The sequence below is a fragment of the Macrotis lagotis genome, chromosome X, assembly GCF_037893015.1.
Source record: "Macrotis lagotis isolate mMagLag1 chromosome X, bilby.v1.9.chrom.fasta, whole genome shotgun sequence".
Taxonomy (NCBI): domain Eukaryota; kingdom Metazoa; phylum Chordata; class Mammalia; order Peramelemorphia; family Peramelidae; genus Macrotis; species Macrotis lagotis.
The window spans coordinates 557,016,918-557,041,556 of NC_133666.1; the positions used below are offsets into that span (position 1 = coordinate 557,016,918).

The 24,639-nt window shown below is 35.9% G+C and overlaps 1 protein-coding gene across 5 annotated transcripts in view; it reads right to left on the reverse strand.

Annotated features, from left to right (window-relative positions):
* Positions 1–6,559: 6,559 nt before the first annotated feature.
* The window catches only part of NCALD (neurocalcin delta), a 534,430-nt gene continuing 516,350 nt past the window's right edge, over positions 6,560–24,639 (reverse strand). For all 5 annotated transcript variants that reach the window (XM_074200739.1, XM_074200735.1, XM_074200738.1 and 2 more), the window contains 2 exons: positions 15,886–15,991; positions 6,560–12,655 (listed from right to left, as the gene is read on the reverse strand). In XM_074200739.1, coding sequence (XP_074056840.1) covers positions 12,558–12,655; positions 15,886–15,991 — 204 coding nt within the window. In that variant the 3' untranslated portion in view covers positions 6,560–12,557. The remainder of the gene's footprint in view (positions 12,656–15,885; positions 15,992–24,639) is intronic.

Here is a 24,639-nt window from a genome sequence, read left to right on the forward strand (position 1 = left end):
GAGTTTCTTTCCCTTTTTCTTTGATCTCTTTAGGATGCAAACCTAGTACTAGTATATCTGTGTCAAAAGTTATGCACAATTAAAAACCTTTTGAGTCAATTTCCACATTGTTTTCAGAATGGTTGGATCTGTTGATTACTCTACTAGCAATTCATTAGTTCTATCTCTTTTTCCTCATCTTTTAGCATTTGCCATTTCTAAAAGTTATGAGGTAGTACCTTAGAGTTGTTTTAATTTGAATTTCTCAAATCAATAGTGATTTAGAGCATTTTTTTCATACAACTCTAGATAGCTTTGATTTCTTCTTCTAAAAAATTACCTTTAACCATTTTTCAATTGGGAAATGACTCTCATTTTTGTTAAATTTGACTCAAATCTAAACTTACTATATATTTAAGAAATGATGTACTTTTTTTTTATATTATTTCATTGTCCACCAGTCAAATGCAGCCTCCCTGATCATCCTTTCTAATCAGGTCTATTTTTGCCTCCACCTCTTCTGATACTACTACTAACCTCTTTTACTTCAGCTGAAGTACATCAGATCCTGTTTCAGTCCTTTATTTCAACTCTTTGTTTCTTTCTGTTTCAAGTGTTTTTTATAAAGAACATATTTTTGCATTCTAATTTCTAATTCATTCTGCTATCTGTTTCTGTTTAGGGGTGAACTCATCCCATTCACACTCATGGTAATTATTCCTGCATATTTTCCTCTATCCCAATTTTTCTGTTTCTTTTTCTATTTCTTCTTATCCTAAACCTGTTCAAAGTCTATTTTACTTTTAATCACTGCCTCCTTTAACCTGTCCTTCTTTTCATTTCTTTTATCCATTTGTCTTCCTATTTCCCGACTGGGAAATTAGGTTAACATTTCTATGTATGACTGAGTGTATATATGTATTCATTCCCCCTTTGGAGCAATTCCAATGAAAGTGAGGGTCAAGTATTGTATGCTACTCCTCCAAACCCCCTCCATTTCCCCCTTCATTGTAAAAGTTCTTCTTTTTGTGACTCTTTTATGTGATAAAATTTTCCCATTATAACTCTTCCTTCCCCCTTTTCCCAGTGCATCCCTCTTTCTCATCTCTTCATTTTTTTAGTTTATTGCAATATAATCAACTCACATTTGTGTCTTCTGTCTATGTTAGTTTCCATAAACTGCCCATTAAGTTCTTAGGAATTACAGGTATCATCTTCCTATATAGCAATGTAAATAGTTTAACTTTATTGAGATCCTTATATTTTTAGATTTTCTCTTGAGTACTGTGTTGGAATATCAGTTTTTTTATTCAATTCTGATCTTTTCGTCAGAAGTACTTGAAAGTTCTCTATTTCATTAAATATTCATTTTCCCATGAAGATACTCAATTTTTCTGGGTAGGTTATTTTCAATTGTAATTCTGGAAATCACAATGCAAGTCTTCTATTCCTTTAATGTCATTAAGCCTCTAAATTTTGTGTGATTCTAGCTTTGATTCCATGGCATTTTAATGTTTTCTTTCTGGTTGTATGAAATATTTTCTATTTGACCTGGAAACTAATATTTGACATAATGTTCCTGGGAGTTTTCATTTTGTGATCTCTTTCAGGAGGTGCTTGGTGATTCTTTAAATTTCTTTTATCCTTCAGGTCTGTTATTAAGGCTGTTTTCCTTAATAATTTCTTGAAATATGATATCTAGGTTCTTTCTTTGATCATGGTTTTCAGATAGCCCAGTAATTCTTAAGTTATCTCTCTTCAATTTAGTTTTCAAAATCAGTTTTTGCAATGAAACATTTCATATTTTCTTTTATTTTTTTTATTACTTTGACTCTGTTTTATTGTTTCTTGATGTTTCATGGAGTCATTAGCTTTTGCTTGCCCAGTTCTAGTTTTTAAGGAATTATTTCTTGCAGTTAACTTTTGTACTTCATCTTCTATTTGTCCTATTCTGTTTCTTAAGGTTTAGTGAAATTTTGTGCCTCTTTTTAGTGTTTGACCAATTCTGATATTTAAGGTGTTATTTTCTTTTTTGGGGGGAATGCCTCTTTTACCAGTTGTTATCCTTTTTTTTGTAATTTTCTATTATCACTCTCATTTTCACCCAATTTTTCCTCTACCATTCATCCCTTTTTTAAACTTGTTCAGAAATCCTACTTTTGGGGATCTAATGAGCATTTTTCTCTATTTGTAGCTATTTCTATATTGTTATCTTTTTCTGAATTTATGTCTTGGACTTCCCTGTCACAGTTATAGCCTTTTATGGTTAAATTTTTGTTGTTGTTACTTGCTCATTTTCAGCCTATTTTTTTCTTTTATTATTTATCAAAATATTTTCTTTTAGGAGGCTACCTCAAAAAAAAAAAGACCCTCCCAAGCCCAAACAATATCTTCTGTTTTTTCTTCTTTTTTGATCAACTAAAACAATCTGATGCTTAAAATAAGACAAGGAGGGGTGGCTAGGTGGCGTAGTGGATAAAGCACCAACCTTGGAGTCAGGAGTACCTGGGTTCAAATCTGGTCTCAGACACTTAATGGGGCAAGCCACTTAACCCCATTTGCCTTGCAAAAACCTAAAAAAAAAATAAGACAAGGAAATATTTTCCAATCAAACGTGTGTGTGTGTGTGTGTGTGTGTGTGTGTGTGTGTGTGTGTGCACCTGGGGATAGGGCAAGGGAAAGGAAGACAGATTATATTGCCAGATTGCCAGTAGTTCCTAGAAGTATTCAGTTTTTCTTGTTTCATACAGGAAATAGAACTGGATTCCAGACTATTTTTTGACTTTGAACTTTATGTTAAAGTTGGACCCTACTCACCTGGGAGTGTGAAGGCCCTGTCCCAAACTTGAGCCTTTCTCCATGAGGCTGTTTCCAGAGTTAGTTTTAGAGGTCTGCAAATTTTTGGTGCTTATAAGGGAGTGTGATCTTGGGAGAGGTATAGTCACTGTGCTCTGATCTTAATTCCTGTTCCCCTGCAGCCACAAGCACTAGCACTGTCTTTGTCTTGGAACTCACACCAGGACCCTTGCTCTCTTGTGAGAGAGCACTCTCCTCTAACTTGGAACTGTGACCTGGAACTGCATATGGGCAATAGAGTTGCCAATCAGTGCTTGCAAAGAGTCCACTGTAATTTCTTTCTGACCAATTATCCGATGCTCTTAACTATCTCTGGGTTGAAAGAAAGCTCCTAAAGCTGCCATTGTTGCAGACACTGTGCAGCCACTGTTGCTGTTGTGTATAGTCAGACACACTTGTCACAAACTTCCTTTCATAGTCTCTTAAATTTTCTTAAGTCAGCAAAATGTCTCATCATGACCTTATCTTGTCTCTGTTGCTTCAAAATGTGATTTGAGATGTTGTTTTATTGTTGGTTGGAAGGGAATGTTGAGAGAGTTCAGTTGGGTTACCTCTAATCTACCACCTTGGTTTCCCAGGTCAAGCCATTCTTAATCATTGATTGGGTCCTGATTGACTCAGAGTGAGTGTAAATAACAATTGTTTCTATTTTGGCCAGATACTCTGAGGGTCTTTTCCTCCCAAATTGTTGGGGATTTTTTTACTAAGTAAAAGAGGCCATTCTTTGCTTCATTTCTTTCTTACCTCACCTAGATCACTGATTATGTGTGTTGCTTTAGTTAAACTGAAACCAAGGTCTCCCACTGCATCCAGGATCATTTCTTGTCATCCTGATCCATATCTGGCCACTGGATCTAGATGACTTCAGAGCATAGCCCACTTCCATTAAAATTCAATTCATTTATATGTCTTGGCATTACCTCCCTGATGTCCTCTTTAAGAGCAAAAGAAAAACAGCAATAATAGCAACCATCTTGGCTCCCAGTAAAGTCACTTTTTTGTTTGTTCTTTGTGGGGCAATGGAGTTATGTGACTTGCCCAAGGTCACACAGCTGGTAAGTATCAAGTGTCTGAGTCTGAATTTGAACTCAGGTCCTCCTGACTCCAGGACTGGTGCTCTATCCACTGCACAGCTAGTTGCTCTAAGAAAAGTCATTTTCAATGTATACTTAGCAACCTTGGGTCTTGGTGCAGTGAGTGCCGATATCTCCAAAGTAGTGTCATCACCAAATCAGAAATGGTCACCATGGTAGATACAAGCTATTTCATTTCATCATGGCACTATCAAGCCCAAATATAACAACAGAATGAAGACTGGACATACAATTTTGCTGCTATTTCACCCAAGTAGTACCATCAGGAAGCGTTTAGCTCAATGGCTTCAATAGATTTGACACTGAAATATTCATATGGTTCCATAACATTAAATATGATAGAGACTTTAGAGACCATTGAGTCCAAATTATAGCAGAACAATAATTACTTCTACTGCATGCAGAAAGGGACACCCAGTTTTTGCTTGGAGAGTCCAGAAAGTTTCTCATTCAGGCCCATTTTATTTGGTTAGAAAATATTTCCTTATAACAAGTTGAGATCTGCTCTCCACAATTCCCTCCACTTCACCTAATATAGCCCTTAGAGGTCAAGCAGTCCAGGGCTAATCCTTCATCCAAGCAGTAGATTGGTAAGATCTGTCTTGAAAAATGCTGAGGTCAAAATCATCACTTCCATGCATTTAGGTAAAGAAATCTGAGGAGTTGTTCAAATGCTAGAGTATATTCAGATATTATTTTAATTTTTTTTTGAACTTTACAATTTTTCCCCAATCTTGATTTCCCCCCACACAGAAGGCAGTCTGATGGTCTTTACATTGTTTCCCATGCTATACACTGATCAAAATTGAATGTGTTGAGAGAGAAATCATATCCTTAAGGAAAAAATAAAATATAAGAGACAGCAAAATTAAATGATACCTTTTTATTTAAAAAAAAAAGGTAATAGTCTTTGGTCTTTGTTTAAACTCCACAATTCTTTCTCTGCATACAGAAGGTATTCTCCATTGCAAATACTCCAAAATTGTCCCTGATTGTTGCATTGATGAAATGAGCAAGTCCATTAAGGTTGCAGATCTTTTTTTGAGAATAAATCCAGTTCTACTTGAAAGGCACCCTGAAGTGCCTTCTATGAGGAAGTTGCATGGTTTTTGCCTAGTGAGAATATCTGATATTTTTTCTTTTGTGTTAAGTATTCTAGTGCCTTGGAAGTCCCATTTGAAAGATATTCAGAGGGATAGAGACTAGTCAAGTAGGTTGGGTTGGCATGAGTGAGTTGTATTGGAAGGGGTACCCAAATCAATGAGATTTATCAAAATGTCGCATAAAATGATAATGTTACAGAGGTTTGGGTTAGGAGTGTGGCCTATTCAATTTCTAAAATTCAATCACTACAAAAACTCATTGAGATCATATGATCTCACCAACAATAAATATCTTGCTGTATCCCTGTTTGTTTTAACTGTCTCAAAAACAAAAAAAGAAATGTGTCTCCCAAATTCAAGTTCAATGGGAGACAGTCAAGAATTTGGAGGTGGAGAAAGTAATAGGCTCATAGAGTTGAGTTAGAAGTAACCTCAAAGTCCCTCCAATCCAAATGCCTCTTTTTTACATGAGTAAACAGAGTACAGGAGAGAGGAAGGGACTTTCCCAAGGTCAACTTTTTTGATTGTTGTTTTCTTCGTAGAAATACTAGAGTGCTTTGCATTTCCTTTTTTACCTCATTTTAAAGATGAGAAAATTAAGGCAAATATTGTTAAATAACTTGCCTAGAGTCCCACAGCTAGTACATGTCTGAGGGCAGATTTGAACTGAAGTGTTTCTGACTTCAGGTTTGGTGTTCTAGCTCCTCTACAATTAAGCTAAAGTCACTCTAGAATTGTGCTGAGAAAAGATAACATGAAATGAGAAGCTATAGACAAACACACGCAAGAGAGGGGTGCTAGTACTAGCTCAACCCAAAGCCAATTGTTAAATTTGGGGTATTTGCACCTTAGAAATCAGCAGATATATTATTTTATTATTATTAAGAATATCTAGACTTAAGAAAGTGATAGGGAAAAATGTGAATAATGTAAATAAAATTTAAGCATGTCAGAAAGCTGATTGTTAAACATTTAACAGCATCTTTCCCTGATACTCATTTAAATGAATTAGGGGCAAAGAATAGGGACTATTCATGAAAATCCTTTGGGCCTCTGAGTCTGTAGTTTGGGACTATTGAATTAAATATCTAGGTTCTTCTCATCTCCTCAGCAATTAGTTGTGTGATCATTTAACATGTGTTATCATGATGGGAGGAAATATCTCTAAAGTCCCATTTTTGCTTAAAGGTGTTGAGATTCTAGATACAGTCGGAGTACAACAGACTCCAGGGACCTGTTCTAGTTCTTTAGTTTGTTGCAAGGAAAAGACTTTATCCATCTTCCACTGCTATGGAAAAATGAGTTGTGATCGTTATTATCATTGTAGTTTGGTTGTAGAGAAAATTGTTTGACATAAGTAGATCATTGGTGACGACTTGGAAGAATTTAAAACTTTTCTACTATATGGAGATTTTTGTCGTAATGGCATTTTGACCTGCATCTATCAATCCTTTTAATTAAATAGAGCAAGGACTCAGGTATCCAGTCTGTTCTCTGTCTCTATAATTCTCTTTCCATGTTATTCTCTCTCTCTCTCTCTCTCTCTCTCTCTGTCACACACACACACACACACACACACACACACACACACACACACACACACACACCCCCCAGAAGTGATTAAAATATTGGTGGGACAGTTCTCTTCAGGCAGAAACTAGACAATTAGATGTGATAAGAGATGTTTCTATGTCAGATAACAAGATTATTATTGTTACAAGGGAAGTTCTTTAGTTTGTCCTCATTATTGTGTCTTTAAGAACTCTCTGTCCTGCATTGGATCAAAGGTAACCCTTTGTTTCTGAAAGAGAGGGCCTAGAGGTGTTAAAGGAAGTGTGACAATCGCCTTAGGTTTGTACCTTCCTATACCTATTAGTTTGATTCTGTTGACTTTCATTTACTCATTTATACCATCTTTTTATTCTCTCATTTGGCTATTTACTCATTCATTTATTTGCTCATCTATTCATTTATTCGGTTATTCATTCATTTTTGCGAATGCCGTCCCTATTTGCCTTGGCAGGTTTCATTGGTGCTTGGCTTGAGAACTTTGACCTGATCTCTTTCTGACCTTAGTCAATTCACTTTCCCTTAGGTAACTTGGTGTCCTCCCTTTCCAGGGGTTCATCCTATTGTTGCAGACTTGGTGTGAATGCCTTTTCTACTGCAATCCAGAACTTCCAAACCTAAATATCTACCTGCCTCAGCTTCCTGTGGAAGCAGGGATTCTGTTCTTTGATTCTTTATTCTGTTGATTTTAACCAAAAATATCTTCTCTCCTGGTGTAAGAGGACAGTCTTATATAAGTTTTGCTGACTATCAACATCAAGAACCAACTTCTGTGATTCTGGAGACTATAACAGAGTATAAAGAGGGATTTTAGAAGCTGCTTTAGTGGCTCAATGTAGATCTGCCATGATGATGTCTGACAAGGTCTAACAAGAAAAAAATGGATTCCTTTATAGTCCATATAGTCATAGTCCATGTGATTAGGGTAGCAAAACTAGCTGTGGAAAAAAATAGCTGAAAGGATATTATTTTTCATAATAGAAGCCTTGAATAGGATTTGAAGAAGGTGCTTCTTCAAAGTTCCACCTAAATTCCTTTCCCACCAAGCTAACAGCATAAGAAATTTGAGATAAGGGTTAAGATTAATATTTACAAAGCCCTATGGTGCTCAAATGCAGGTTGTATAGGTCTTCTTATTGGCATTAAATATTTGGGTTAGCATTGGCTATCAGCCCTGGAAAGGAAAGAAATCTGAAAAACCAGCTTTGCATTGAAGATAAACAGGATAATGGAATCTGCTCACAGACTGGAGAATGATAGTTCCCATTTATAGACTGCCATAAATTTTGCAGGCATTATGTCCTTACAACAAGCCTGTAAGGTAGTTACTAGAGGTGTGATTATATCTATTTTATGGATGAAACATTTGAAATTAGGAAAGCTAAATGATTTGCCCCAGTCATATAGCTAGTTAAATATCAGAAACAGAAGTAAACCTATGAATCATTTCGTCCACTCTTTTAGAAAGGTGAATGGACTCAACATCCTCAGATTTGTAAGAGCCAGACAATTATAGTCTCCTTCTTTCATGTAGGTCACAGGTAGTGTGAATTGGTTTGTACCTACTTGTCCTCATCATTCTCTGGAAGAAAAATTAGCATCTTCCTCATTAGGATGAAATTATCAGTGTTAATGGAGGGGGGTGGTTGGTGTTAGACATGGAGATCACAGGTATGGATGGTCTTATTAATTGTAAAAATGCCTTAATACCAGTGAAGCTTTATGTATCTTTGATTGCAAAGCCTTCATGGTAAGGCTATCAATAACTATCAATTTGTTGAGTCTATTAGTAGCAAATACACTGCTTGATAATGCTGGTGGGAAACTCTCCTGTCTATCTCTTCCCACCCTCCTCCCTTCCCTGCCCAATGAGTAAAGTTGCAGTCATACACTCTTTGAAGTCTTTCAAGTTGTAAGCCATTTTATTCCAGTCCCTCAAACATTACACATCATCTTCATTTTGGATTGAACATTCTCTTTTCCAGAGATTCCAGGACATAGTAATGTTACTTAGCAGAAGAGTGGTGCAAAATCTGGTAGGCTTCAGTATGCTGATGTTCCTTTAACTAACTCAGTCCCATTGAAATGTATTAAATTACATACAGAGTACTAAGTGGCAGTTTCTTTGATAAAGAGGGAGGATAGTCCACATGAGCAACAGAAATAATCAATGGCAAGCAAGGGAGAAGATGATTTTCAATGCATTTGCTTGAGTGTATATAATCACCACATGTCCAGTTATTTATTTCTGCCCTGTACAGTTGGGGATATCATTCTCTGCCCCCATTCTTTGGTCAAGGAGGCATGGTCTAGGTCATTTCGATAATTTCTTTTAAAGTTCCACATTAATATATTGATTTGATCATGCCCTCGCCCCCAAAAACAAACAGGAGAAGTTCAACTCTAAGTACTATAATCCTTAAACCAGGCAAGACTGTCATGGGATCTCCATACTGGAAGCTAGATGTAGTTTGTTACCCAAGGGTTTTGCTTATCTTAGTTACAGCCTTGTGAAGAAACAATTCTTACAGCAGGAGCCAAGGAGTAATGGGTTTTGCCAATGGCATTTACCTAATCTCATCCCTTCTCATAGGGTTAGTATACAGTGAGGTGAGTACAAGGGAGTCAGCAGTATTTCAAAATCATTCTTGGGTGAACTCTGTACACTCAACTATCACATCCCTCATTGTGGCCATCACATTATGACTAGAATTGAAAACTATATTGAACATAGAAACTGTTTGATAGCCCCTTCCTCTGCATCAGTAGATATAAACAGGGTTTACACCTGTGATTTTAGTGATTTAGGGACCTCTTGGAAAGAAATCATCCTTTTCCACTGCAGGCTGTTGCCTTCTCTGCAATCTAGAGTTGAAGAGGGTTTGACTAAGAGTACAAAGAGTTAAATGTTTTGCCTAAAGTGGGCGCTCAGCTAATATGTTGGTCCTCCTCACACCACAGTAAGCTCTTTGTACTCTATGGAAGACTCTCTCTACACAAATGCATAATATATCCTATTCACTTTTTTTTAGAGATTGGTCATTTTCTTTATCTGGTCTTTGAAAGGCAAAAGGTTTAGGAATAATATTATCTTCTTGTCATCCATACATTTAAGCAGGGGATAGAAGCAGGGAATGAGGTACAGGGTGGGATGACAGCTCCCTAGGGTCTGCCAGAGAAAGGAGTTGTCCTCCAATATAGTCCTTCCTTCAGTGATGAGTCCTAAATCTCCTTCTGATTCAGAGGTCTAAACTGTAGCCTGGAAAGGTATTGGAAAGGAGATCTCCAAGAGTCAAATACTCTCATTGATTCATTACTAGAAGTGAAAAGAGACAAACACACTAGTTGATTGTACTTCTGAAGAGTGATGAAAATAGGGCTCAGGGAAGGCCTCTGGTGAGGTAAGACTAATACCCCTTTCAGTGATAAAATTCAGGTAATCATTGGAATTTAAGCACTAAGGAAAGTTAGATCTAAAAGAAACCTCTGGAAATTTCTGGGTGGATAACTTGCAGTGATCCAAAATCCATTATCTAAAGAAGCCTAAAGCCTAAAGGGAGAATATAAAATTTCTCAGGTAAGAATAAGTCTTAAATCACCAAGCTGGAATGAAAGAGAAGTGGAGACTGAATCTAATTTCCTTTTACTTTTCAAATGATCAAACTAGAAATATAAATTTTTTCTGAGTGGGTTTTAAAGTCCTTTCAAATCTCACCTCTTCCCACATTTCCAGTCCTCTTCCAGAATGAAGGGCAAACAACATTTTACTCCCCTCCTGCCTTCTGTCTTGCTCCTTCCCTCTGGCAATACATGCCATATTACTCCTAGCTTCCTAAACTTCAACTAAAGCCTCACCTTCAGGGGAAACTTTCCTGATCTTCTTTAATCTTAGTGCCTTCCTTTTGAGATTATTTCTAATTTATCCTGTCTTTATTTTGTTTGTACAAAGTTGTTTAAATATTGTCCTTCCATTAGGCAGCAGTGAGCTTAGAAGTAGGGGACTTTTTTTTTTGCTCTTAATTCATATCTTCATCATTTAACACACAGCACCTGGTGCATAATAAATGCTTATTGTATAGAAAGGTCAAAGTGAGATTTAAAGTTATCCAACTAAGGCTCCCAAATACAGAAAAAGATTTTCATGCACAGAGACTTTTGGCTCATTTCAGCCAATTTGGATTTTTTCCTTTTTTTTGGTTACCAGTTTCGATGGACTCTGAGTTGCTAAAAATATAGTATAGAGGGCATGTTTCTACGAACTTATTGTTCTGCCTAGACGTGGTTTTTCTTAATATTCCAAATATGTCTCTTCTTGCTCTCAGTGTTTTCTGTTAGAGAGTCAATCTGTGCTAGAGAATCAATTGTATACCTATTGATCTCTTTGGTGAGTCATGATGTCTATACTCCAAGAGCTCTAACTTCTAACCAGTCAATCAGTAAGAAGAATGATACTCTCTCCTGCTGTTCATTGACATTTAGTACCTTGGGGCTGGACTCTTATTTGAAATCTAAAATACCCAGTAGTTTACATGAAAAGGGTAGAGAATCTGGCTTCACTTTGGCATGGGCCCTGAACCAAAATCTTCTGACTATATTTGGTAATGACAATGATCCCATATCCCATTCAGTATCCTTGGGACCTACTATCAACCGCTGTAAACTTCCAGGTTCTTTACCAAAGAATTGGATGATTGCCCTAGTCAAAGATTGCATTTCAGGGATGTCCCTTGTCTTGGGAAGATAAGCATCTCAAAAGTGTCATGCGTACCTAACATTTTCTTCTTTTCAAAGATATCAGAAAAGCATTAGGCTCTACACCTATTGAATATAGTCCTGGTAATATCTTAAGATTTCCATCTCTGGTAAGTCTGAACTCCTCCTATTTCCCAAGTATCATCTACCTGGAAACATAAGATGAAGAACTGGGTCCTTTTGATAATTTTTTTTCATTTTTTTAAATACATAAAATACACCTATTGACTGGCGCATCTGTGCAGACAGAATATATGACTTTTACACACGACATGTCAGACATTCATTAGAGCTGGCTTACCTCACAATAAGCTACCAAAACAAAAACAAAAACAAAAACAGTCTTTTGTAGTAAGACTGTAAAAACACTACCACCATTTCCCAAGGTCTCATTAGACATGCATCTCCCTTCAGCATTCCGGAATACTGTATATATACAACATTCTTGTCTGTTAACACAAAGAGCGACTAGATAGAGGCCTGGTTTTGGAAGATAGATAATGGGAGATTTTTGTTTACTTCCTCAACAAAGTTATGTTGACTAGTGTAAACCTGTCTTAAAAACCAGCGATGTCATCTTGCCCCTCCTTTTTGCTTATTTACCCTTAGTAATGTTCACAGCTTAGACACTACAGCCCACACTGGAGGTGGTCCATCATGGGTTGATTGTTCAAGCTTGTTCAGTGGTTGTACCCTATGGCCTAGGGTTCCATTTGTTATTGAAGAACAGTCCCCAACTGCATTTTTACTTGGAACACAAGTATATTCAGCAATAGATGCTGGGGAAGCTTTTTTTTTAAATTTCTTTTGTGATCTCTTTTTTTTTTTAATATCTTTTAATCACTTAGAGCCCCCAGGCATGTTGCTCCAGGGTTAAGTACTTTTTGAACTCTGGCATCCATGATCCTTAGTTTTAAGAACAGACATGTTAAACCAAAATAACAACAACAATAATAGTAAAAACCCTTAAAACAACGAACACCACAAAATCTGTGTAGAACAGTATTGTCCATGCTCTTGACAAGCAGATGAGAGCACTTGGCATTCCCATGAACACATCCACAAAAGAAGCTAAAAGGTGTCACAGAAGAAGGAATATCTGGCCATACAGAGGCAACATCACCACCAATGTTTGGCAAAAAAAGGAAAATAAAAAGGAAAAAAAGCAGCTCTATTTAATTCATCCAGACAATGGGAATGGGGTTCAGAATTGGCCTGCGCTGCTAGGGTCACATTGCAGGAGGCGCACTATGGAGGGATCACTCTTGGCTCCTCGAATGAATTCTTCCAGGGAGAGTTTGCCTAGAAAATAAGAACAACATTTTAGATTAGGGAATGCATGCTCTCTGTAATGGATTCTAGACATTTACCTCATAGTCAGTCTGGTAATACACACCCCCACCCTTCCTGCTGTTGATCAATAAACACATATTCACATGTTGTGTGGCTAGTACTAGGCTACATCTGGAGACACAGAAAAGGAAAAGACAGGAGTCTGCCCTCAAGGAGCTTGCAATCTTATGGAGAAAATAACATGAAAATAAATATATATACAGAGTAAATTATCTACAGGGCATAGGAAATAATTCACAGAGGGAAAGCACTGTAATTAAGAGGGTTTAGGGGATGCTTTCTGTAAAAGGTGGAATTTTAACCTGAGACTTAAAGGAAATCAGGAAGGTCCATAATAAGAGCAGAGGAAGAAAAGTATTTAAGGAATAGGGGACAACTAGAGAAAATGCCTAGAGCTGGTGTTATTTATTTGCCTTTTCAATATGAGCTTGCCTTCCCTACACCAACTCTGCAACTGTAGGACTGTTGGCAACACTGCTGATGCCAAAACTCATTATGGTGGTCTTGCTCCTAAAACTACTTATTTCTCTCTTCTGCTCATGGATAAATGACTGGATAAATGACCTATGTCTCCAGTGACTCTGGGGATTGAATCTGGAAGTAGCTGAGATTTTGGAAAGAGGTAACCTCAAACTTTGAGATTTGTAAAGCAGCAACTTTTTTTTTTTTTTTTTTGCAGAGGCTGCTAGGTGATTTGGTGGACAGATTGCTGAGCCACAAGTTAGAAAGGTCCATCTTCCGAAATTCAAATCTAGACCCAGGCACTAGCTAGCTGTGTGAACCTGGATAAGTCATTTAACTCCATTTGCCTTACTTTCTTCATCTGTAAAATGAACTAGAGCAGGAAATGGTAAATCACTCTAGAATCCTTGCCAAGAAAACCCAAAAGGGGTCACAAAAAATCAATCACAGCTGAAGAAAAGTAATCTTTTTGCTGTTGACTCAAGGACTAAGTTTCCCTATAACTCAGGTTTTATTTATCTCTTATCCAAAGTGATGCTGTGGTTTTCCCCAATTACAGGAATTTATGAAAATCTTTGACCATGAGCAATCTGAATGATGTGAGCTAATAGGAAATTTAAATGTTAAAAAAGTATAAACTGAGTTCCTCTTTAATTTAAAACAATTTTTCAAAGAACAAGAATTAATTTTCTCCACTTTCAATGTCCTCTCTCCCATTAAAAAAAAACAAACTAAATTCTTGTAGTAAATATGCATAGTCAAAAAACCCTACATTAGCCATGCATGGTCTAAGATATCTCATTCTGCATCCTGAGTCTATTACCTTAGTGGGTATCAAGTATTATCATCAGAAATTTGAAACTTTGGTTATTCCTTATATTGATCAGTTTCCTTTTTTTTTTTTTGCTCTTTAACTTAAAAATTGTTATTATCTAGGTTTTCTGTTCCCACTTCCATTTAGCTCCAAATCCTTCCAGTTGCTCTTCCCTGTGGGGATCTATCCATTAACCAAGGGAAAAACCAGAGGTATAGACTGGCAGCCTAGTTGATTGATCATCATGTACTTAACCAAATTCAAGACAGAATACCTCCCCAAAGGTAAAAGAAAAAAAGCCCCTTTGATAAGAAACAAGAGGAATATTTAATACATCAATGCTTTTTTTTCTTTCCATTTTTCCTACACTCAGTCACCTTCTAATTCTAAAAAACGAGCCCCTAATTGGTTCATTACTAGGACTTCTTTCTGAGACTCTCTACAGGAACTTTTCAATTAGGTCAGAGTCATCAATCCTAGGATCTGGCAGACTATATTGCCTGCCACAAGTGCAGCCTGACCCAGAATCAAAATGTAATAGGGGAAATATTTGTCAAAATCTTAAAAGTACAATAAAACTTGGATGATATTACATTTTCAAACTAAGTTCATAGGCAGCCTGCAGGAATTGTTATGAACAGATTAGTAGTGCCCATTTCTATTCGACTTTGACTCAGATCTAGGCTTCTCCAAAAGGTACCTAATATGATACCACTGAGAAAGAGCAGAATGAGAGCCCTGGAAAGAGAAGACCTGGGTTAGATGCTCTGTTCTATTCTTTTTAGTAGAAATTATGAAAACTTTGAAGTCAGAGAATTATTGTTGTTGTGTTGTTTCAGTTATTTCTCTCTTTGTGACCTTCATTTGGGGTTTTCTTCGCAAATACACTGGAGTAAGTTTGACATTCCCTTCTCCAGCTCAGTTTACAGATAAGAAAACTGAGGCATACAGGGTTAAGTAACTTGTCCAGGGTCATATAGTAAGTATCTGAGGTCACAACTGAACTCAGGTCTTCCTGACTCCAGGTCCAGCAATCTATCCATTAGGTAACAAGGCAGGAAGTTGTTGGTTTGGTTATCTTTATCAATTCTGCATGATTCATGAGGCAACATGAAATTGAGTCCAAAACAGGGAAAGTGGTTTCAAAAACATATAAAGTAGTACCCTAGAAAAGAGCACAGCTCATCCTGTAGCAAATTATGGGATAGTATTTGTGTGAAATGGAGGATAGGGTTTTAGGTAGATCATCTCTTGGAGAATTTCTGTAGGGGGGAAAACATCCATAACTCATGTGTCAGGTACTATCTGCTCTGAATAGCTCCATGACCCTCTTGACTAAAAGTCAGACCCAGATTAATAGAAAAAGAACTAAATGACCTTTTGTTGATTTTCTGTTACCAACCACCACTTCAAATGCAAGTCTAGTTATCACTCTACCCAGTGGATCTGCTCATCAACCAGGAGAAAAGCAAAAGTTATGGGGGAGCAATTTAATTGACTGGTCATCCTGTACTTAGCCAAATTCAAGACACAGAACATCTCCCCAAAGGTAAAAAAAAAAAGTCTCCCTTTGATGAAGGCACAATAGGAATATTTAGCAAATCAATGCTTTTTACTTCTTTCCATTTTTCACTATGCTCATGTCCTTTCTTATACTCATGTCTAAAATTCAGACGGTAGATGTCCTCTCTGGCAGGACAATCTGATTGCAATTAGGGATTTAAGACTGCACTTTCTTTTTTCATATTCATTCTTTGTTTTGTTCTTTGTTTTTTAAAAATTCCTTGGGCTAGTCCATAACATTCATTATCTATTTCTCTGGTTGGATCCATTGAACCCTCCCACTTAAAGTATCAGTAAATACACATGGAATTGAGTCAATAAATTGCAATCTTGGACCCACCATCTCGATTGGTATCCATCTGGCGAAAGATCTTCTCTGTCCTTTTCTCTGGTGTTGATTCATCTTCAGGCATTTTCATTACTGAAGAAACCATCTTATAGATTGCCTAAATGACAAAAAAGGAGAGAAAAATGTAAGCTTATTGAGAAAAGGAATTGCTTTATTCTTGATATTTGTAGCATAGTGCTTACCACATAGTGGATGCTTGATGTAATTCAACACAGAAAATGACTACTATGACCACTCACCTCTCCCCATGGTTGTGAAAACTTCTTTATAAACTTTGAAATACCTCCCTGGACTTCTTCCTTAAGGATGAAAAGGATTATTCCCATTTTCCCTAAGTTCAGGCTTCATATTCATAAAAAGAGAGCTGTCACTGGCGAGAGACAAATAGAATGAGTCATGTCATGTCGCGTTTGAGATGAGGACAAAGATTAGACAGAAAGTATAGTTTAGGGAATATAATACTTGACTTAGAATCAGAAAGACCTAGATTCAAATCCTACTTGTGCTACTTCCTTAGCTATGTGACCATAATGAAAAAGGTAGATGACCTAAGGGAGAAAAAAAGGAAGAGGAAAAACTAAAAAAGAAGGTAAAGTATGGTAAGAAAAGTTAACTAAAACAAATAGGAAAGACAATATAAGAATTTATATAGACATTGTACAAAGAACTATCAATAGGATGTCTATCAACTGGGAAACAAGTAGATTATATTTTATATATGTATGTATATATAATTATATATTAAATAAAATATAATGGAATATTATGGCATTTTAAGAAACAGTGATTATGCTAAATATAGAGAGGCATAAAAAGACTCATGAACTGATGCAAACTGACATAAAACTAAACCAGAAAAACAATATACATAGATATGAATGGAAAAAATAGGAACAAAACAATTCAAATTGAAAGAAAGAAATTATAATATCCAAAGTTGGCCCCAATGAAGAGATATGAGAAAGTGCCTCATTTTCTTCTTTAAAGAAGTTGAGAAGTGGAAGCTATAAGTGCGGAACATTACATATAATGTCAGACTTTTCCAGATATGTGGGTTAGTTTTGATGAACTAATTTTTCCTTATTTTTTTTATTCTTTATTATAAGAAAAGGCTTTCTGAGAGGGGGGAAAGAATACATTAGGAAATGTAAAAACATTTGTGAAAAAATACTTTAAGAAACAAAAATGAATTAACTTCTGTAATAAAAGAATAGAAAGAAAATTGTGTGTGGTTATCAAGGGTTAAGGGGTGATAAAAAAGGTTTGAAGTCATGAAGATTTTTGAAAAGGTAATAAAGGGGAAGTAATGAAGTATAAAGGGGTGATAAGGAATAGAAAGAGGTTATAAAAGGTTGTAAAATACCAGTGGGAACGGAGAACAGGGAGAACTTTGCAAAGACTTGAATCGAGTGCACAATGTTTTTGTTTCTTCTGTGGCCAAAGGATTGTTACCAGAGCTCAAAAGTGGAGGCAACCTGATAACAGAGAGTACTTTCTCATTCTGATGAATATATACCAAGCATAAGAAAAAAGTTCCTCAAACTTGTCAAAACACATGACTATTATCCACTTCTTGTGATTTACACGGGAATAAACGATACTGCCAGGGGAAAATCTAGAAACCCAAGGAAAATGAATTCTTGCATAAGAAACTGATATTTATAAGGGGCATAGGTGGTGTTTTCATCACTATAATCCATCATACCACCCACAGGAATGAAGAAATGAAAAGTTGAATTTAGAAGATAACTATTAGCTTAGAATGGGATTTGGATTTTTGGGTGATGGCTCAAAATATAGGGGTAACAGGTTTCTGGCAAGGGATGGAGTATAATAAAGGTTGGTAAGTATAATCTCATGTTTTGCAAATTTAATCAAAAGAACTTTAAACAGTACTGTCAAACTCAAATAGAAACATCTCTCTTGGCCAAATATTGATTTTAAAAACCCCACAAAATACCATTATCATTGTTTTTCTATATTTTTATTTTGTTAAAAATTTTCCAATTGCATTTTAATCTGATTTAGCCATGCTTTGACTTTTGGGGGCTGTATGTGGCCTGTGGACCCAAGTTTGACACCTCTGCCCATAGAGGCAAGAAGCAACTTAGGAAGAATAGATATTGAGACTCTCAGAGCTTAGAAGAACTCTAAATTGAGCCTCAAATGTCTACATAAATTGTAGAGAAAGGAGGTGTCACTGCTAGGTATCCTTGAGACATTGTGCAATGAGTCAAGATTTTATATACATATATATACATATACATATTCATATGTAATATATATATATATATATATATAAATATCTTGGGTGACTAAATAGTGTAGTGGATAGAGTGCCAGGCTTGGAGTCAAGAAGACATGAATTTAAATCTAGTCTCAAAAATTAGTAGTAGTGTGATGCTGAGCAAATTTAACCATTTATTTCAGTTTCCTCATCTGTAAAATGAACAGGAGAAGGAAATGGGCAATTTATTCCAGTATCTGCCAAGAAAACCCTAAATGGGGTCATGGAAAGTCAAACACAACTGAAATGACTCAAAAACAACAAAAATATCTTATTCAAAATAAAGAAAATAAAAGAGAGGAGAAAACATTGCACAATATCCATGTGAAGAAAATAAAAAATTATCAGGAATAAGTATGATGGACCACATTTAGGTAGTGATCAATAAAGGAGAAACCAAAACAATTTTGTCATTGAAGTATAGCAGAGATCACCTGAATAGGAAGAGGAAATAGGGTTAGTGATTCAGAAAACAGATCTAAATCTACCACTGAAATATGATATAATACTGATGGGAAATTTCTTTAAAAGCAAATATACTTATTGCACTTTCATTTGCCTTAGTAGAAATTTTATCCGCAAAATCTGATTTTTACCAACAAAGAAAAACTGGTTGCTGAAGTAGAAATGATGACATCTTAGAGGAAGTAACTACACCCTCCCAGAGTTTATGACAGAAAATAAGAAGAAAGTGAAGATATAGTCTAATAAAAATCCTGGAATTCTGGAGAAAAGATTTCAAATGGTTTAGAGGGAAGAAACATAGAATTCAAATAGAATAAAAATTTATGGAGGAAATCAGACCAGAAATTAAGAGAACTATCAAGAAAAAGATTCTGAAGATACAAAGGGAAACAAGAGCAATGGAGTGGTCTGATGTGGACGAACAATAACTCACTAACCTATATTTATACCAGGTGTTACAGAGCAGATAATAAAAAATGTATACAAAAGTGTGGCACAGCACATCAAGAATAATGTCCAGAGTTCTAAAGCTGAAAACAATATGAGGCTGCTAGGGAAATTCAAAGACAAGAAGAAGAAATATTTTTAATGGGGGAAGGGGGGAAGACAATGATAATTGAACAATAAAATCAATTTTGTTTGTTTTCTCTGCCAGGGAGAATGACCTTTGGCCTGGAAAGGACCAAAACAAAAATGGCAAATAAGGGGATAATACTCAAGATAAGTAAGGAGATAGTAAGAAAGCAATTAGATAACCCGAATGAATCCAAGTCTCTTGACCCAAATGAACCATTTTCTCAGATACTGAAAGAATTGTCATCTATGACTGATCATTGATATTTTAAAGAATGTGGAGAGTGGAAGAGAGAAGAGCAAATGTCCCAATCTTTTTTAAAAAAAAGTAAAAAGAACTAAATCTAACACACTATAGGTCTATCAGGTAGATTTTAATTTCTGGCAAAATTCTAGAACATACTAAAGAGTTACTTGGTGAACACTGAAAGGAAAAAAATTAGTTATTACATAGAGCTATCATAGTTTCATCAAAAACAGGTTTTGACAAAAAATCTTTATTTTATTTTTTTGTACAGGATATCAGAGAAATGCCATAGAAGAAGAAAAAAACGTAGTGAAATCTTAAAAAAAAACTTTTGTCCAATTTACAGTTTTTCTTAGGACCAGTCCTACTCACAGATATCAGATTTATCAGTATTTGGTGTTATTGATTGGCAAGGGGATAAGTTTGATATATATGTATTAAATCAATCACCATTAAGAATTACTCTTGGCTTCTGAATCCACCCCCCCCCCCACAACCAATGCAATTCAACAAACATTTATTAAGTACTGTATACAATTAGGAATATAATGTCAAAACTCCATACAATTTCTGCCCTCTAGAAAATTACAATTTACCATGCTGAAATTGCTTTCTCAAGGATTGCTATTAAATATTTAACAATTAAAGACTAGTGACATTTCCTTAACCATTCCTTTGTAGACTGCAATGCAGATTTTCATATGGTCAACCATCTGCTATAGGACATTTGCATTTCTTTTGAGTAGTAAGAAGCAGCTTGGAATTGATCACTCCTGCCCTCAGAAGTACTTGGGGCTATATTCTCTGAGTCTGCCTTAGTTTCAAACAAATCTTTAAACTTTACTTTAGAAACACCAGGCAGTGGCATGACAGATGTGCATTATCACAGTTGAGAAAAACTTAGGGAAGGAGGAAGATAGAAACTCACAGATATACTACTCCCATCAGACAATGTTGGACATCATTAGCAAAAATGCTTTCTGCCTTCCTAGGAAGGGTTAGTTGGGATTATACTGGGTAGGACAGAAGACACAAACGTTTAAGCCCCTTCCCATCTGTAATGGAAAGATCTAGAGTCAGATGCCTAGTTTAAAGAATGGTTCTGTCACCTACTACTTTTGTGACATTGAGTAAATCATTTATCCTTTCTGGATCTCAATTTTCTTTCTTAAAATTATAATAAAAATGGTTTATAGATTCATTTAAGGACTACAAAGTATTTGACATATAGTTTTTTCATCTGAATCTCACAATGACTCTGTGAGGTAGGTACTATCTTTATCTCCATTTTATAGGAAACAGGCTGAGAGATTAAGGGATTTTCCCAGGGATATAGAGCTAAGCATCTGAAGCAGGGTTTGAATTTGTGACTGAGTCACAAATACTAAACATAGTTCCTACTTTCCCAGGATTATTTAATCAAAACACCTTTTCCTTAAGGATTAGAAACCTTAGAACTGAAGAGAAATTTTTTTTTAAAAAGATATTTGAAAATTATTATCCTGTCAGGTCAAATTCATCAAGGAACAATGGATGACAGATTACTGGAGTGACAGAGGTGATGTAGGCGTCTCACTTGAAACACAAATAAGAGAGCTCCTGTCTGCGGGTGGTGTTATTATAATAATGCTCTGTAATTAGGCACCAAATGGTACTTCACTTTCCTCCTTCACCCTGGGTTGTTTTTGTTTAAAACAGAGGAAAACTTAAAGAGAGGCTACCTCCTGCTCACTTTCTTTTGAGAACATGTTACTTGGTTGTTGGAAGAATGGGGAACACATGGAAGAAGGCTGCAAAGCAGAGGAAAAATGGTCTTGAGTGGACAGATGACACTGTAGTCTGTAGAGGGGCTCAGTCTGATTAAGTTGGAGTAATTGAAAATGACTTTTTTTTTGTTTTCTATATTCTCTTCCCTCTCCCCTAAGTGCCTTTTCCCAGACCTGTGTATAGGTCCCTGGAAACCTAAGAAGGGGAAAGTTTATTCTTTTTTTTTATTTTAATCTACAGTCTTTACCTTATAGTGGAAAGTTAATAAATGTTAGTTGATTGGCTAATTGATAAACAGCAGTACAAATAGAAATTCTTTTAAATGGAGCAAGAATAGTTGAAAGGACAGAGAAAAGAGTCTGACCTCATACTTAGCCACAGTAGGAGGGTGGCCAAGGAGCTGCTGAGTTATGGGAGGGGACAGGGCAGTAAGGGGCCTTGAGGTAAGACTCAGAGACAAAGATCACTTAAAGGAGGTTGGCTGCTTCTAGATATTAGCACTCTAAGATGAAGCATTGTACTAATTACGCTTATGTATATTGGATACGGAACAACATTCATTCTCTTTCTCCTTTCTGCTTTCCTAACTTCTCTTCCTTTCTCCCTTCCCTCCCTCCTATCTAATAAGGTTGTTATAAGGACAAAATGAGATAATGTACAGTTATCTCTTCCACACCATAGAGGTTAGAGGCATGGCAAACCCATGATTAGAAAAATCTGCATAAAAGTTTTGACCTCCCCAGAGACATCTGAACTATTATAGCATTAAAAGATAAAATCTGTTGACACTAGACAATACCATACACAATTATAGGCATTTCTGAGTTTCTAAATCTTTTCTTTGTCACTTGCTGGCCTTTGTATGTCATTTGTTACTTGTGGCTTTCACAAAATTCCCTCAAAATTTAATTTTTATTTCTTATATTGAACCATGCTATATCAAAACTGCAATGGAGAAAGTTGCATTTTAGAAAGGGTAACTGTAAAAGAAACTCTTTTCAAATGTCATAACACTGCTTAAAAGTTACTATTATAAAGTAAGAAACTATCAGTAGGTAGCACACTGGGTCTGGAGTCAGGAAGATCTGAGTGCAAATACTGTTTCAGACACTCACTAGCTGTCTGTCATCCTGGCCAAGGCAATTAACTTCTGTTTGCCTTAATTCACTAGAGAAGGAAATGACAAACCACTCCAGCATCTTTGTAAAGAAGACACAAGGGCAGCAGATCTATGGAAAGGGAAGCAGTTTATGACTAAGGAAGAGATGGAAAACATCATTAAAAACAAACTAGAGAATTTTGAATACATTAAATTAAAAATCTTTGCACAGTCAAAACCACTGCAACCCAGATCAAAAGAAATATAGTAAATTGGGAAACAATTTTTACAACCAGTGTTTTTGACAAAGGACTCGTTTCTAAAATATATAAAGAACTGAGTCAAATGTAAACAAGCCATTCCCCAATTGACAAATTGTCAAAGGATATGCAAAGGCAATTTACAGATGAGGAAATCAAATCAATCCATAGTCAGATGAAAAAGTGCTCTAAATCACTAATTATCAGAGAAAGGCAAAGTAAAACATCTCTGAGGTACCACCTTACACCTCTCAGATTGGCCAATATGACCAGAAAAGACAATGATCATTGTTGGAAGGGAGGTGTGAAATCTGGGACACTAATACATTGTTGGTGGAGCTGTAAACTCATTCAACCTTTCTGGAGAGCAATTTGGAATTATGCCCAAAAGGCAACAAAAATGTTTATACCCTTTTATCCAGCAATACCACTACTGGGTCTATATCCTTAAAAGATTATGAAAAAGGGGTACACACATCACTTGTACAAAAATTTTCATAGCAGCTCTGTTTGTGGTTGCAAAGAATTGGAAATTAAGTGAATGTCCTTCAATTGGGGAATGGCTGAACAAATATGTATGTTATGGAACACTATTGTTTTATTAGAAACCAGGAGGGATGGGAATTCAGAGAAGCCTGGAAGGATCTGCATGAACTGATGGTGAGTGAAGTGAGATGAGCAGAACAAAAAGAACCTTGTACATCATGACAGCAACATGGGGTTCATGATCAATTTTAATGGACTTTCTCTTTTCATAAGTGCACCAATCAGGGACAATTTCAGGGTAGAATACCATCTGTATCCAAAGAAAGAATTGTGGAGTTTAAACAAAGACCAAAGACTATTACCTTTAATTTTAAAAAAAGTTATCTTGTTATGTAATTTTGCTATCTCTTATATTTTATTTTTCCTTAAGCACATTCAATTTTGATCAATGTATAGCAAGGAAACAATGTAAAGACTGTCAGACTGCCTTCTGTGGGGAGTAGGGGGAGAGAAGCACGATTGGAAGAAAAATTTTAAAATGAAAAAATATAAGAAAATAAAAAAAAAGAAAACACAAGAAACAGTATTGTCATGCTATGGTCCATGGGATCATGAAAAGTCAGACACAAATGTACAATAACAAATTATAACAAAAGTTATTATTGTTATTGCTATACCTCATGAGGACATTGTTTTTTTCTGAAAGTGAAGAGAGACTGGGGAAAATGATGGTAAATCTCAATTTCTTTTTACCATCTTTATTTTCCTACTTTTCTTTTCTCTCTTGACTTCCTTTCCTCTTTATAATTTCTTTCCCCCATTTTCATTCTTCCTTTCTCACCAGCCTTTCTTCTTAAGCTTAGTTAAACATGTACCCTTTAAAGACCTACTTCTCCCTCCATTAACCTTAAGACTTTTCTGTCATTCTAGTCTATGGTATGTCACTAAAAAAAGATTTTTCAAAGGAATGTATTATTTTTTAAAAGAATGTCTTTGAGTTCTTGCTCAGAATCTAATTTAGATTCCAGAATTTTTGACTTTAAGATCTCTCAACATGAGATCCTGGTGGAAAATCAGCCCCATCACAACTGACAAAAAGGGATAGAAAAAAATGTGATGGATTCAGGAATGAGACTTCCATAGCCAATGGCTACTGTACATCTCATCTTAATATCTCAAAATTCAATTCAATTCAATTCAATTAATTTCCACTAATAAAATTTAATTCAACTCAAATAAAATTCAATTTAATTCAATTCAATTCATCTAACCTAAGTGCCTGTTTGGTGCAGTGTCTAGTCCTAGGTACTTGGGAAGGTATAAAGTTCACATGAGATTTATCTTTGCCATGATGAGGTTTACCATCTTTAGTGGGAATAAGACAGACACAGATCAGAACACATGTAGAGAGGTATTTCCATGGTGGAGCCAAGATGGTGACATGAAGCTAGAAAGCTCTCGGAATTTTTCTCTAAATAATTTTAAACGAAGCCTCTGCCCAGACCCTAAATTTATAGATTTCACCAAAAAAGTTTGTAACAAGTTCTCAATTCAAGATATC